Below are 13,473 nucleotides of genomic sequence, written 5' to 3'. Positions count from 1 at the left end.
ACTGCTAACCTGCAATGCGAGTCAATGACACAGCAATGTCGTTCAAAAGGACTAATCGGGGGATGTTCCATATTTCAAAATTCGAATCGAATATTCACACAGAAGCAGGTGTATTTCTCCAACTTACTCGCTTGCCACGTCCAAAGATCGGCTTGATAGGACCCGTTGTTGGTTCCCCTCTGATCGCCTCTTGACCTGAACTCCCTGCTACTTCAGTTGTCTTTTCTGCCTGAAACAAAATATCCACTTACTTTTTGAAAAAAAATCATTTGCAGTGTCACCCAGTGAGGCTTCGCTGTAATGCTCTGGGCTTATATCAAGCTTATCGATTGTGGTTCGTTTGAATTACTGAAGGACTGCAACACCATTTTTTCCTGCAATGAAATCTGGCAGAAACTGCATGATGCACAGGACAGAGTTATCGAACGTTCTGGTGTATTCTGGTGTATTTCTTGTTCCGAATGCTGCAACACTGCTGCTTTCTTGTTAGCCCCGGGTTGCGACACGACTTTCATTTACCGGTCCAAGAGAAGTCATCCTTGAGTCATCTTTGCACCTGTCTCACTCACTGACGCCCTGACTGACCCACTGATTGAGTTGATACTGACGCCAATAATAGGGTTGAATGCTGCCGGATGTGTAGAAGAGGCACATGAACATACTTCTGTCCAAGCAAGCTATGGGACCATTGTTACTCGGCTTGACTTGACTTTGTTGAAATGTGCACCGACATGAAAATGACGACATACTTGATATGTTTTACATGAAGTTTCAAAAAAGTGACCGTCTGACCATTTTTCAAATAACTACAAAACCACGAGGTAAATTTTGAAAATGTTTGGTTGTGCAGATACTCCTGTACGCCTTGGCTTCAACCCCTTTGTTTCATTTAGTTTTAATCACGCAACACTTCGTAATTATCAATTGATCACAACAACATATTTGGACCCTGTGACCAAATTCGTTGCCTTAATCAATTTCAGTGCTGTGTAATGTAAGCTGTGTAAAATCCTGCATGATGTAAAAAGTGCTTCGGTTGGAATTTGAATCATTTACTGGCTATCAACCATCATGACAAGACCTCAGTTTAATGCTCAAGGGCAAATGATTCATCTCCAAAACCACATCAGCCTTTTTTTTTCAGAACATGCAGGCTTTTTACAATTGACCTCATGTTTGTGTTATTATTTTAAAAACACTCTGACTGACACTTTTTTGGGACATACTGTATAATAGTATGTCAAAACTAAAAAGGATTTATTTCAGGGATCTATTTCATTGACGTTTGATAAAGCTTATTAGGCATTCTTTCATATATTCATATATTTGGGTAATTATCTGTCTTACCTGTTGCCTGATTCCCCTACACTTGCAACATCTAGGTCTCTTGCAAGGCATCGTTGGACCAACTGTTGGTTCGTCATTCATCGACTCGACAGTTGCAGTCTTTCCTTTTCTAGTTTCCGTTTTTCTCTGAATGAAAATGAAACCTCATGATTATTTCTAAAACATGAGCTGAACCGTCATTTGTGCTAAATTAATTCCAGTTAAGTTGCAACAGTATATTCTTAGCTAATAAAGCCTCGATCGGGTTGTCTAGCTATTTTCTTTGGACATATATTACTACACATATTACTACATTCTGCTTGTACCCTTTCATTCTCTGAATGAAGGTAAGAAACATAATTCTGCTATTACAAACGATATTTATGTGTTTCTCTGTGTATCTTACCCGTGGTCTTCCCCGCTTGCCACGCCTCTTGTCAGGCATGCTTGGTTCTACACGGTGTTAGTTTATCTCCTATTCGTGTGAGTGCAGCTAAGCAAGTCTACAGGCACGCTCAGCCATATTACCAGATAATGAAGAAACAGTTAAAATTTGATCGTCACGCTGTCCATCAGATGCGAAATCGGCTAACAGTGTACACATTATGCTTAAAACGTCTGCAGGCAGCGGGCGGATGCGAGTTAAAGTGGCGCTTGCTTTTCAACGAATCGTCATATGATGCGTTAATAGTTAAATATTAAACCCATTGAACTTTGTGTATCAATAACAACTACGTGGTTGAGTGCGTTCACAGCACACAGGTAATGGATCGTACCTTATCTTTGACCTTAAGCTTACAGACCTTGTTCATTTTAAGCTCACCAGATGCATCTAAACACATGCCCAGCCACTGGGTCATATTGGCCACCGTCGTTATTAATATCTTATTTCTTCCAAAGTGAGAAAGTTAATATATAAGGGCACTTACTCTTGAATTCATGGGTTATAAAACTGCCGTCGAATGGGGTAACCTCGGTCATTTTTAGGCATATTTAACTATTGCTTTAATAACAAACTTGGCGAATTGGATTGCCCCTAATATAAGTTTTCCCGGCTATTTTAAAACATTTGTTATTCAAATTCACCATCTCTAACATTCTTTTTCGTCCTAAAAAACTCACAGGCTTTAAAAAAAACAATTTAGTCATTTGCCATTCAATTTCTAAGTTTGGTCACCCTCTTTATAGTCACCGGGTCGAGAATATTCGTCATTACAGATCAAATTCGTCTAAGCTGTTGCAGCACTCAGAGATTGAATTCGTCTTATATAAATCATTTAGACGAATTTGATTACTGAATAAAAAAGGTTTGGCGTAGACGAGATGAAATCGAATACTCCGGGACGAAAACGTGTGGTCGTTGTTTGAATTTGCTTAAACTGAATTTGAAATTGTCTGACAAAAGACGAAACGGAAGTGCATTAAATTGATAGTGATGGACGAATTTGAATATTTGAAACGGTGAGTTCGAATGATAACCGGTTTAAAATAGCCGGGAAAACCTGTATTTAAAACATTTAGACTAAACTCTACACTTTGATGTTGTTTGGTGTCAAAACATAGTATTTAACAAAGGGGTGGGGCCCAAAAACAGATGTGACAAAAATTAATTTCCGTTTTGGGGCAAGTTGGCCAGCACTAATAATACCGCTGGACAAAACATTTCAACATTTTTTTTTAAATTGTTTCGTTCCAGGTGAAATATAGAAAAAAAGGAACATTTGACCCTATATTTCTAAAAAAAATCCGAGTGCCTCTTTGATTGTGATTCCTTGTTGTTCCTTGACCTCTGACCTTTGACTTCTTGTAATTTGACATTACATAATTATCCACTTCAAATCAACAAGTGCATTACACTTTGCAGTGGCATTTTCTGAAACTAATTATATATCAAATTTACTGCCGAATCTTGTTTCACAAATATTTATATTCACTTGTAACTAAAATATAGGTGCTGACCAAAGTGACCCTACTGACCAAAGATACCCCATTTATTTTACGGGTTACTTATTACACATCCTCCGTGAGAGCATTTGGGCTGTTTTGGATTTCATCATGAATGACTCAAGAAGAGCGCGCCACCGCTTGGAAGGATTTCGGAAGCGCATGATTTTGCGAACCACCAGTAGCCGATTGGAGAGTCAACTTTGCGATGGAAAAATGTGCCAGATAACGACGATGGCAGCATTTTTAACCTTTCGTATTAGAGTTTACAACATGCAGTTTCAAAGTGTGATTGAGATGATTGGTACCTAATTATCAAATGGGAATTATTATTAATTCCCATTAGAAGTCCTGCATTTCTGAGTTGTGCCTTTGCATGCCGGGTTGCCTACATTGTTGTATTATCAAATGTAGGTTTGTACATAAAGTTATACACCGGAGTATACAGGGTGAGTAAAAACAAAAAGGTCCCCCAAAAAGTGGGTCAAAAAAATTACGGGGTGGGGTTCGGGGCCCGCTTAAGGGCCCCGAAAAGTTTTGGATTCTAGATGGTCTGTGGTGCGATCTGAGGCAATTTCTGACCACTTTAACCAATGTTTTTTTGAGGAAAAGATGGTGGTGTACTCATTGCCTGCCTTTGTGCGATGTCACATAAAAAAATTGGTTTCGTTTTTGGGGGGCTGGCCCCCTTTGCCCCCCCCCCCCCGATCCGCCCTTGGTACTTTTTAAGTTTCGAAATTTTAAACGCAACCACTGTTTTAAAGTTCTGTCCACGGATCACAAAAAAAGGTTTGCGTTCTTTCGTTAGTCCGTTTGCTAATAGTTACAAGCGTTGACATTGTCTATTGCCCCTACATGTTTCAACAAATTTTTCACCGAACTTTGTGAAAATTATCAGTAGCCCAACCTCAGCATGTCACATGACCAAACTGGGGTTAAAGGTCTTCATGGGGTCAGGGTTGTTGTTTTTTTTTTTTTTTATCAAAACACTACTCCGTCCAGGAATTACATTGCACATCCACATGAATCATGCATGAACACGAATTCGTTGACCCGCAGCTTCCCAGATATGTCCGATCGTGCTTGCTTTATTCCATGTTCTGTCTTTCAAAACGACGGGGCTCACTTGCAGGATAACTAGGTGCTTACCACTGCTTACCAAAAACTAACCGAGTGCTTACCTAGAGCTTTCAATAAAGGGAGCTAATCAATTGGCAATATATGTACAGAGTATTTTCAGAGAACAAGCTGATTGTTTATCTTTTTACCAGTCACTGCAACCCCCCCCCCTCATGCTATAACTTTCCCTTTGACCTTCGCCATTCTTCAACAGTAATGCTTGTGTAACACTGACCCCAAGGAAAGTTGATTTACTGCAGTGTTGGATAACATTCAATTGATTCTAAGTTCTAAGTAAAAAAAAAAATCAATAAAATAAAACAACAACAACGTAGCTTCACTGAAACCAAGCTTGGCTACACTGAATAGCTTCATCATTCGACGAAATTATAATTCAATACAGAAGGTTTTTTTTGATTTATCATCCAAAAAAACGAGTAAGTTTTACTTCAGCCAAGCAGAAAATAAGTTTTACCGTGGTGACAACTTTCTATGCAGCGCGCCCTCTTTTGAAGGAAATTGTATTTGGCTTCAAATCGACTTTTATTGTTCGCGCTAGAAACAAACCAGGACTACATAGTTTTTTTTTTTTTTTTTTTTTATTTCTTGACAATTTATCGTCCGGAAATCGAGTGTTGTTTGTGTTCCATGCATGTTGACTTTGATAGGAATCGTAATTTCGTGTTCAACACATCTACAGCACATTGTTTTGGTTAGCCTAATTTTTTTTTTGGTTGAGGATTCCTGGGCCTATATTTCGAACATTCATGGGACGAACCTTTAATTTGTTACAGCAGATATTTCTTGGGTTACCGTCCGACAAATCGGTGTGTTGCTTTCGTTCTTTGTATGTTGGCTTTAATTGGGATCGCAGTTTTCAAGCGAAACATACCGCATTTTTTGGTTATAATATAGGTTTTCCCAACTATTTTCAAACGTTTATCATTCGAATTCACAATTTCTAATATTTAAATGTGTCCACCAATATCGATTTAGTGCACTTCCGATGTTTATTTTTTTTCTTTTGTCAGACAATTTCAAATTCAGTTGAAGCAAATTCAAACAATGAGCACACGTTTTCGTTCTGGACTATTCGATTTCATCTCGTCTAGGTCGAACCTTGTTATTCAGAAATGCAATTCGTCTATTTGATTTATATAAGACGAGTAGGATCTCCAAATCCTGCCATTCGGCATTAGCTTGGACGAATTTGACCTGCATGCAATGACGAATATTCTCGCCCCGGTGACTAAAGAGGATGACCAAGCTTTGAAATTGAACGGTAAATCACTAAATTGGTTTTCTTAAAAGCGTGTGATATTATTTTTTCGTGGACGAAATGGAATGATAGAGTTGATGAATTTTAATGATAAAATATTTTAAAATAGCAGGGAAAACCTATATTGTTGTTGTTGGACTATTTTCCAAACTTTGTTGTTGCTTTACAACCAATCATTCAACGGAATTGTTATTCCATATAGCGGGTGCTTCTTGCTTTATCGACTAGAAAACGAGTGCGTTGCTTTAATTTTTTCAATAAGGAATAATAATAACATATATATAAAAAACTATATATATATAAATATCGAAATGAAATTAGGCTACTCATTCATGACTCGTAGATTTGATCAAAAAGCCGATCAACACAAATTCAAACTATATTCACAGGTGTGACACAGCGAAATCGGTATGGCAACCAGTTTGAATGGGACAGTGACCCAGAGCTACAGAATGACCTTATAAGGCATGCAACTCGATGAATGGCGCTTACTATGACGTATTAGTCATTCATAAACTTGTCACCGAACCCAAGGCAACGATTCGGTACACTGCACCCACACAAAGAAAAACCCGCCGTAAATAAAGTATGCGTCAAGCACCGTCTATTTTGATAGTAATCGCGTGCAACTGATGTTCGGCAGTACATGTACTTGGCGTACAGTTTGGGACTGGACGGTGTCATGATCAGTTATATTACAAACAGTTAACAAGAAAAGAACTGAGTTAAGCGTTCTTGGTTTGGTTTTGTAGAAGAACTTTGAGAAGGAGAACTTGTGTTCGCAAGATGGATGCGGCAATTTGTCTGATGATTGCTGTAATTCTTACAGCAGGGGAAACTTGTAAGTTCACATTTTTGAAGGTTTGTAGTCAGTTCTATAGGTTTCGAACGATAGACGCTGCGGAAATATGCCAAATCGTTTAAAATTCACAGATATACGCACTGGACACCTTTCCCATTTTTCTTGACAACATCGTGTCAACTATTGCGTCTTGAATAATACTCGTCGTTACTTGCTGTTATCAAACCAACGTGTCTTTCTTTTGCGCCTTCGTGAAGTTTCCGCGTGTCGTAAATTCGTTTGAAATTCTTGTTCCCCTCTTCAAGCTGACGATTCGTTCGACTTCAACGAATACGAACGTTTATCAACAGGCAAGTATGCACGGGTTTTGCTTTTTGAAAATAAGTAATTAGTCAATAATAAATGTACCATTTGTTGTTATTCCAGTGAATGCAGACCAGTGTGTTTCCAACCCGTGCAGCAATGGCGGTACATGCTACAACGAATACGAGGGGTACGGCTGCCTGTGCCCGGCCGGTTACAGCGGGCCACGCTGTGAGCAAAGGCAGAACAGCGGAGGTCAGTGTGGTTTTTTTTTTCAAATTTGAATATCGTAATTTTGTTGTACGTTTAGCGCCTGATTCACCCTGCAAAAGGTCTATGGAATATTTTCTTGCACAGCAAGGGTCTATGATAAGCGAGCCGATTTGGCAATTAATTATGCAAAAAGCTGCGTCTTGACCTCGGGATTCTGAATTTTCAGCGGGCGCCTTCTATCTGTTCTTCGGTAACCCGTTGGTGTGTGACAAAACCTTTCATAAAAATCAGCCAATCCACAGCTTAGACCACATGTTGTGATTGAATCATTGAAATTTCGTCACAGTCTCTAAAGACCATGCTGTGGTGTATCCCACGTTTGTACCGTTGCTCTGCCTACGTAAATGTCTGATCCTCGAACTAACCCCCCCCCCTCCTCCACCTCTCCCCCACCCATCCCCAACCAACGCTTCGAAAACTTGAATAGTGCAAGTAATATGACAGCACGATGTTCTTATCCTTTTGAACAGGGAGGTTGGGTTTCTGCCCTGATATCACAAATGACAGGGTCGGGCTGTGCGTCGAGGATTGCACGGACGATTCGTCCTGCCCAGCCCCGCTGAAATGCTGTTCCAATGGATGCGGCCACGTCTGCACGGCTCCGGTCATAACAGGTGAGTTATATTCGCTCTTTAGTATGATCAGTATCGCCAATTAGGCCATTTAAGGTATAGAGAATCATTTGCATTAATCCCAAAAGAAACCCACCAAATCATTAAAGATCGGTACTGGTACTAGACACCCTGTGAAATTATTCCGTCTGGCTTGCTGTCATTTCAAATTTAGAAAAGTTTACGTTTTTGTTAAGATTTTCCCCCACCCTTTTTTACTTCCGGTGTTAAAGAAGTGCAGTTATATTAAAAATAGGGATTTCAATTTTAAAACTGTCATTTTTTTTTGGGGGGGGGATATTTCGTTAAACCAAATTGTTAAATCAAAAACATTTTGGTAACAGCGTTAAATTGTGGTTGTTCAGTTTCATTCCAGTTTCAAATGACACGTTCTATTCTACAGGAATTTACAACTGGAATTCACTAACCAACCGATAGTACTTTGGAAAAGGGAATCCAAGAGCGGATCAAGAACACAATTTGTTGGGGGCCAACAACTATTGTTGTTCCCAAAAAAAATGTCCGAACAATTTACGGCGTGGGGTTCGGGGCCCGCTTAAGGGCCGGGAATTGTTTTGTTTTTGTTATTTCTGTTAGATTCTAGATTCTCTGTTGTGCGATCTGAGACAATGTTTATTTCTGACCACTTTAACCTCATTTTGTTGAACAAAGAATTAAGCCTTTTTTTTGCGACCTCAATTCAAAACAGCAATGATTCTTTATGGGGGGGGGCATGGCTCCTGTTCCCCGCCCCCTCCCTGGATCCGCCGTTGAGGGAGTCCAATTACAATTATACACACAGTCACTTTGCGTGAACACAAAGTGTTGTTAGCTTTTGTCATATTTCCTTTCAATGTTGTGTTTATTTATAGAGGACATGTGCGGCAATGGCGGCACGTGCGTATACAACACCACTTTTCTGACCACTTTAACCTCATTCTGTTGAGCAAAGAATTAAGTGGTGTACGCAGGGGCTGCCTTTTTGGCGACCTCACTTAAAAACCAAAATGATTCTTTGGGGAGGCGGGCACGGCCCCTGTTCCCTGCCCCTCACTGGATCCGCTGTTGAGGGAATCCAATTACAAAGTGTCATTAGCTTTTGTCATATTTCCTTTCAATTTTGTGTTTATTTGTAGAGGACATGAATTGGTGTATGTCCAACCCGTGCGGCAACGGCGGCACGTGCGTTTACAACAGGCATGGGTACGGGTGTCTGTGCGATGCTGGTCGATTCGTCGGCAGCCACTGTGAAGTACCTGTTCTCCAATCCCCATCACCATCGTCGTCATCGTCGTTTCCTTCATCCCTATCAACACCATCAACGCCATCGATATCACCATCACCACCAGCAACATCGTCGATATCACCACCATCTTCATCATTGTCTTCATCATCAACATTGCCAGGTTAGCGTCTCCTTTAAAATAGACCATGTGGTCTATGACGTGGCATATTTTGCATGCCATTTGGCCCACATTAAACAGTATGGGCCTATGTCAACACTAGTCTTTTAAACATCCATATTTCAAGAGATATACACGCAGTGCAGAAGAGAACCGTTTGCCTAACGTTGGCATCACGTGACCACAATATCCAATTTTGAAAACAAATTTCACCCAGTCTATTGACCTGAAGCATAATGACGTCATGCTTTATTTACACGTGCGCTGTCTTATGTGAGTTTGGCGGTTCTGTCCCAGCCTCACTCTCATAAGAAATCGCACATGTAAACAAAGGGTGATTACATCATTGTAAAAGTGATTCAGATCTATCTGGTACGACCACAGCCTCAAAACTCGCGCCGTGGATTAAAAGTCTGACACCGGCTTGCGCGCTTTTGACCAAAAAGTTGCACCCATACATTCCGTGGAGTGATAATTTCTTGAACAACGCAAATGTATTATATGAAATGTTCGCCTGCGTCGCAAGATGCACTTCTGCCTGCAGACATTTAATTCATCCTTAAGTCCATACGGCATTTGGATTGGTGCGACACTGGAAAGCCACTCTGAACGAAACGGGCGTCAACTGCGTTCTGAGAAACCCACTCATAAGATCATGCAAGATTGCAAAATTAGTGTTTTCAGTACGGTGAAGAATATAAAGTGTGTTCAAGTTCATTAAGATCGAGTAACTTTCAAGTCAGGCCCGGATTAAGTATTTCGTAGGCCCTAGGCATCAGTGTTCCGAAGAATGGAGAAGGAATCGGAAAGGAAGAGAGAATAAGAACAAAGTGGAGAATGTAAATAATAAACATCGCTGCTTAAAACTCCTCGAAGCTAAAATCCGGTTCTGAAACCCATGCCAAAAGATTGTACATTCTGTCATGTCGGCACAAGCTGCAGCGCGAAGTCGCTTCATATACGGGGGTTGACTGCTACAACTGTGCATATAAAAAAATATGAACATATAAATAATCCACTATAGGATTTAAAGACACCCCCCCCCCCCCCGCTGATGTCTGGGATCAGGGAACAGGCCTGAACAAGGTATGCGCAAAGGTACTGAGCATGTACATGCAGTTTTGCGACAATGAAATAAAAACATTAGGCCTATAGCTGGATTGAATTTTGTATTTTCGAACAATTTTAAAAATTAATTTCGAACGATTAAAATACAAGCTCTCAAAATAACAAATTAATCATTCTTGCAATTGTTCTCCAATAGAAAAGAAAGAAAATAAAACAAAAAGTTATGTGGCGATGGCCAAGTCTTCAGGAGTCGGACTTATGACCCTAACTCAATGAGCCCCTTACCGACTTCCATATAGAACTCTTCTGGGACTCGGTACCCGGCCCACCACACCTCCTTCCCTGTCCATCCATGTAACTCGAAAGTCAGGCACCATAAAGGGAGGAAACGAGGTGGCACCCTAAGCCTTGCTGCCGAGTCAGCAAAAGAACCCCGTACCTATACGCAGATGCCAACCTGGACTTCGCAGACAGTCCCAACTTGTGAGTCAGCTTACCGACCGACCGAGCTAACTGCTGTTGGTAAATGACCACGGGAAATTAATACTCTTCAATGACAGAACTGCGGTCAACGAAAACCAAAAAAATGACACCATGCGGGTTCGAACCCCTAACCATGGGTCCGCTGTCAGACAGCTTAACAACTATGCTGTTTCAGTAGGTGCTTTTCTCTTTGCATTTAAAAACATAATCCTTAATTCCGCTGTGGGAGACTTACTCTGTGTTTCATAGCTGCGCGAAAGATGCGTCAGCATCGTGCTATACACATGAATGCTGTTACGTAACTCTTTTCTACAATCATTCTTATGTACCGAGCAGTTGACTATTCAGAGTCACTACGAGTAATTAACCTCACCATGCTCTTCCTTATTCTGTCTCATCAATTATTGTTTCGCGTCGCGCGTCTTTCGGCCGACGCTGATATGTCGCTATCATTGAGATGATTTCTAGCAAGTTTCCTCCACCGAATTATATTTATATCAAACTACTGACCCATTTACAATATTTTTTACGAGGGAATTTTGTTTGTCTGATTCTAATTCAGCTCCCTTAGCTAGCTTGGGAAAATTCATATGTTCTTATACTTACGCCAAGTCTAGGGAATGATGCCATTATAATACAATGTAACAATAACGTCAGCCGATGGCATAATTAGAATCGTGACCACGCGAGTGCAATGACAGCTAGTGGCGTAAATCAAATTACGGTCGACAATACAAGGCCCATTTGAATGGGTGTCATTAAACAACTTTAGCTAAGTGGTTATAAATTCGGGTATAGCGTTCTGCCGCCTTACTACAAACACCATTTTGATACAAATGTAACCGGGGAGAGCTAAATAAATTGGTTTACTATGGTTCACTCTCCTACAACCGAGTGGTTCCACTACATTGGTATAGGTCCTAGCTCTCTGAGAGAGAAAACTTTTCTCTGCGCGTGTGTGTGTGTGTGTGGGTAGGCCTATGTGTTTTATGGCACAATATGTAATTAGTTAATCAATAAACGCTGTGGATACGATTTTTTATTTGTTTGTAGACATCACCATACTTATTACATATGGAACAGTCTGATATCGATTTCATATCATCAAAATAATGACAATAGTAAATTATGTCATAAATACAACAACAACAACAACAACAACAACAACAACGACAACAAAGGCATTTCGGTTTTGTGAATGAGACATGGTGTTGATCTATTTGGGAAACAAATAATCAATGTAATCATTTTTTTTTCAGGAGACGACAATCCTGGTAGCCCCGAGGACGTCGCTGGTAACCAACAGCTGCCGACGGCCATCATTATCGCTGCGGTTTGCAGTGTAATAATAATTGTAGCGATACTGGTGCTCACCGGGATTTTCTTGTACCGAAGAAGGTGAGTCGCCATGTCACGAATAGTTCTAGGGGAAAATGGAAGACAGGTTTCCCCCAACCTCGTTCCCATGATGTCGAGCAGTACGCTCCCACCACTACCTGCTCTCTCACACTGGTATTGGATCATTTGCATATCCATTTTTTGGGGGATACGTATGCAAATAAGGAATAGTCTGGTGCCTGCGTGTGCTTTACATCAGCGCTTGTTTTTGTTTATTGTGTCTGAGGTAAAAACAGAATCAATTCGTCGCGGCGTGAGTTACGAAAACACTTTTTGTTTTTCATAGTTCAAATGTTACAATTTTTTATCCAGCCAATATGCAGTATCACTTTTCATATTAATGTTTTCAGATTGGAGAGAAAATGATTATCTTTGAGAAGGAGGAAATTTTAGAAATTACACTGAACATGAAAGCACGTAATACACGTTGCAAATATAAATCCATTAGCTACTAATTGCGCTATCCAATCAGGATACAGGAAGCAAGTTCCCATCCCAGGACTTATACTGTTGGAAACAAGGTTGAAATAAAGTAAGCCCTGATACAAGGTTGAGGTTTCCCCTACACAATACCCTCCAAATTATCATCAGCATATTGAAATGTTCATGTGATTTTCAATCATCATAAGGACAAGCAGAAAAATAAAAACAAAACGCGACAGAGCGCCCAAAGGCTTCATCCTGCAGTTATCACAGTGACGTGTTGATTTGGTTCTTTGAAATATATGCATAACTATATAAACATTATAAGGGTGGTAAAGCGTCGTCAGGGTTTCTTTTTCACAGACAAAAATTACCACTGAACTATGAATCAAAACAGCCTCGCAATAACTCGCCTACGGAAATGAGTCGCCTGTGACAGAAAAAAAAACCCAATAACACCAAAACATCTGTTGATTTAATGTGTGTGTTAGTGTATTGGTACCAGATTATCTTCAACACTACAAATAAGAACAAAGAAGTACGTTTCCATTTGTGCTGATCGATGATACACCGAACGGTTATCGACTGATAGTCCGGTGATATTGAAAAGACAAGAAATCATTATGTTGTTATTTAATGTTCCCATCATTTGGTTTATTTATGACACAGAAATCAGACGACTGATTCGGACACCGTATCCGTGGACAGCGGGAAGCAGATCATAAAGAAGGGTCCGGAGACGGGTCAGGAGCCTTGCTACATGGAACATGGACATCAGATGGCCTGAAGATGGGAACCAGCCGATGTCCTCTACCCCACAGTCTTTGCAACAAAATTATTTAAGCCATACAGTTTGATTTCCGGGTGTGTTGTTCTAAAAAACTTAATAGAATAATAGACATGAATTATTCATGACTTTGCACTTGATGAATGCTTCAATAGCGCCCTCTCTAAAAACCAAAGGCAAAGGTGTTCGTCGCAATTCACTTGGCCCTAGCGGCGGTGGAACGGTTTCAAATGGGAAGGGGGGGGTGCATTACC

At 40.4% G+C, this 13,473-nt stretch overlaps 1 protein-coding gene across 1 annotated transcript; it reads left to right on the top strand.

Annotated features, from left to right (window-relative positions):
- The first annotated feature begins 6,316 nt into the window (after window positions 1-6,316).
- Window positions 6,317-13,473, top strand: LOC119734989 (delta-like protein 3). The gene is made up of 6 exons (XM_038208657.1): window positions 6,317-6,509; window positions 6,897-7,028; window positions 7,517-7,660; window positions 8,794-9,063; window positions 11,871-12,009; window positions 13,102-13,473. The coding sequence occupies exons 1-6, from the start codon at window positions 6,455-6,457 to the stop codon at window positions 13,217-13,219; spliced, it is 858 nt and encodes a 285-aa protein (XP_038064585.1). The 5' UTR covers window positions 6,317-6,454; the 3' UTR covers window positions 13,220-13,473.

Source organism: Patiria miniata, unplaced genomic scaffold, assembly GCF_015706575.1.
Source record: "Patiria miniata isolate m_02_andy unplaced genomic scaffold, ASM1570657v1 HiC_scaffold_28, whole genome shotgun sequence".
Lineage (NCBI taxonomy): Eukaryota > Metazoa > Echinodermata > Asteroidea > Valvatida > Asterinidae > Patiria > Patiria miniata.
This window is presented reverse-complemented; position numbering and strand designations above follow the sequence as displayed.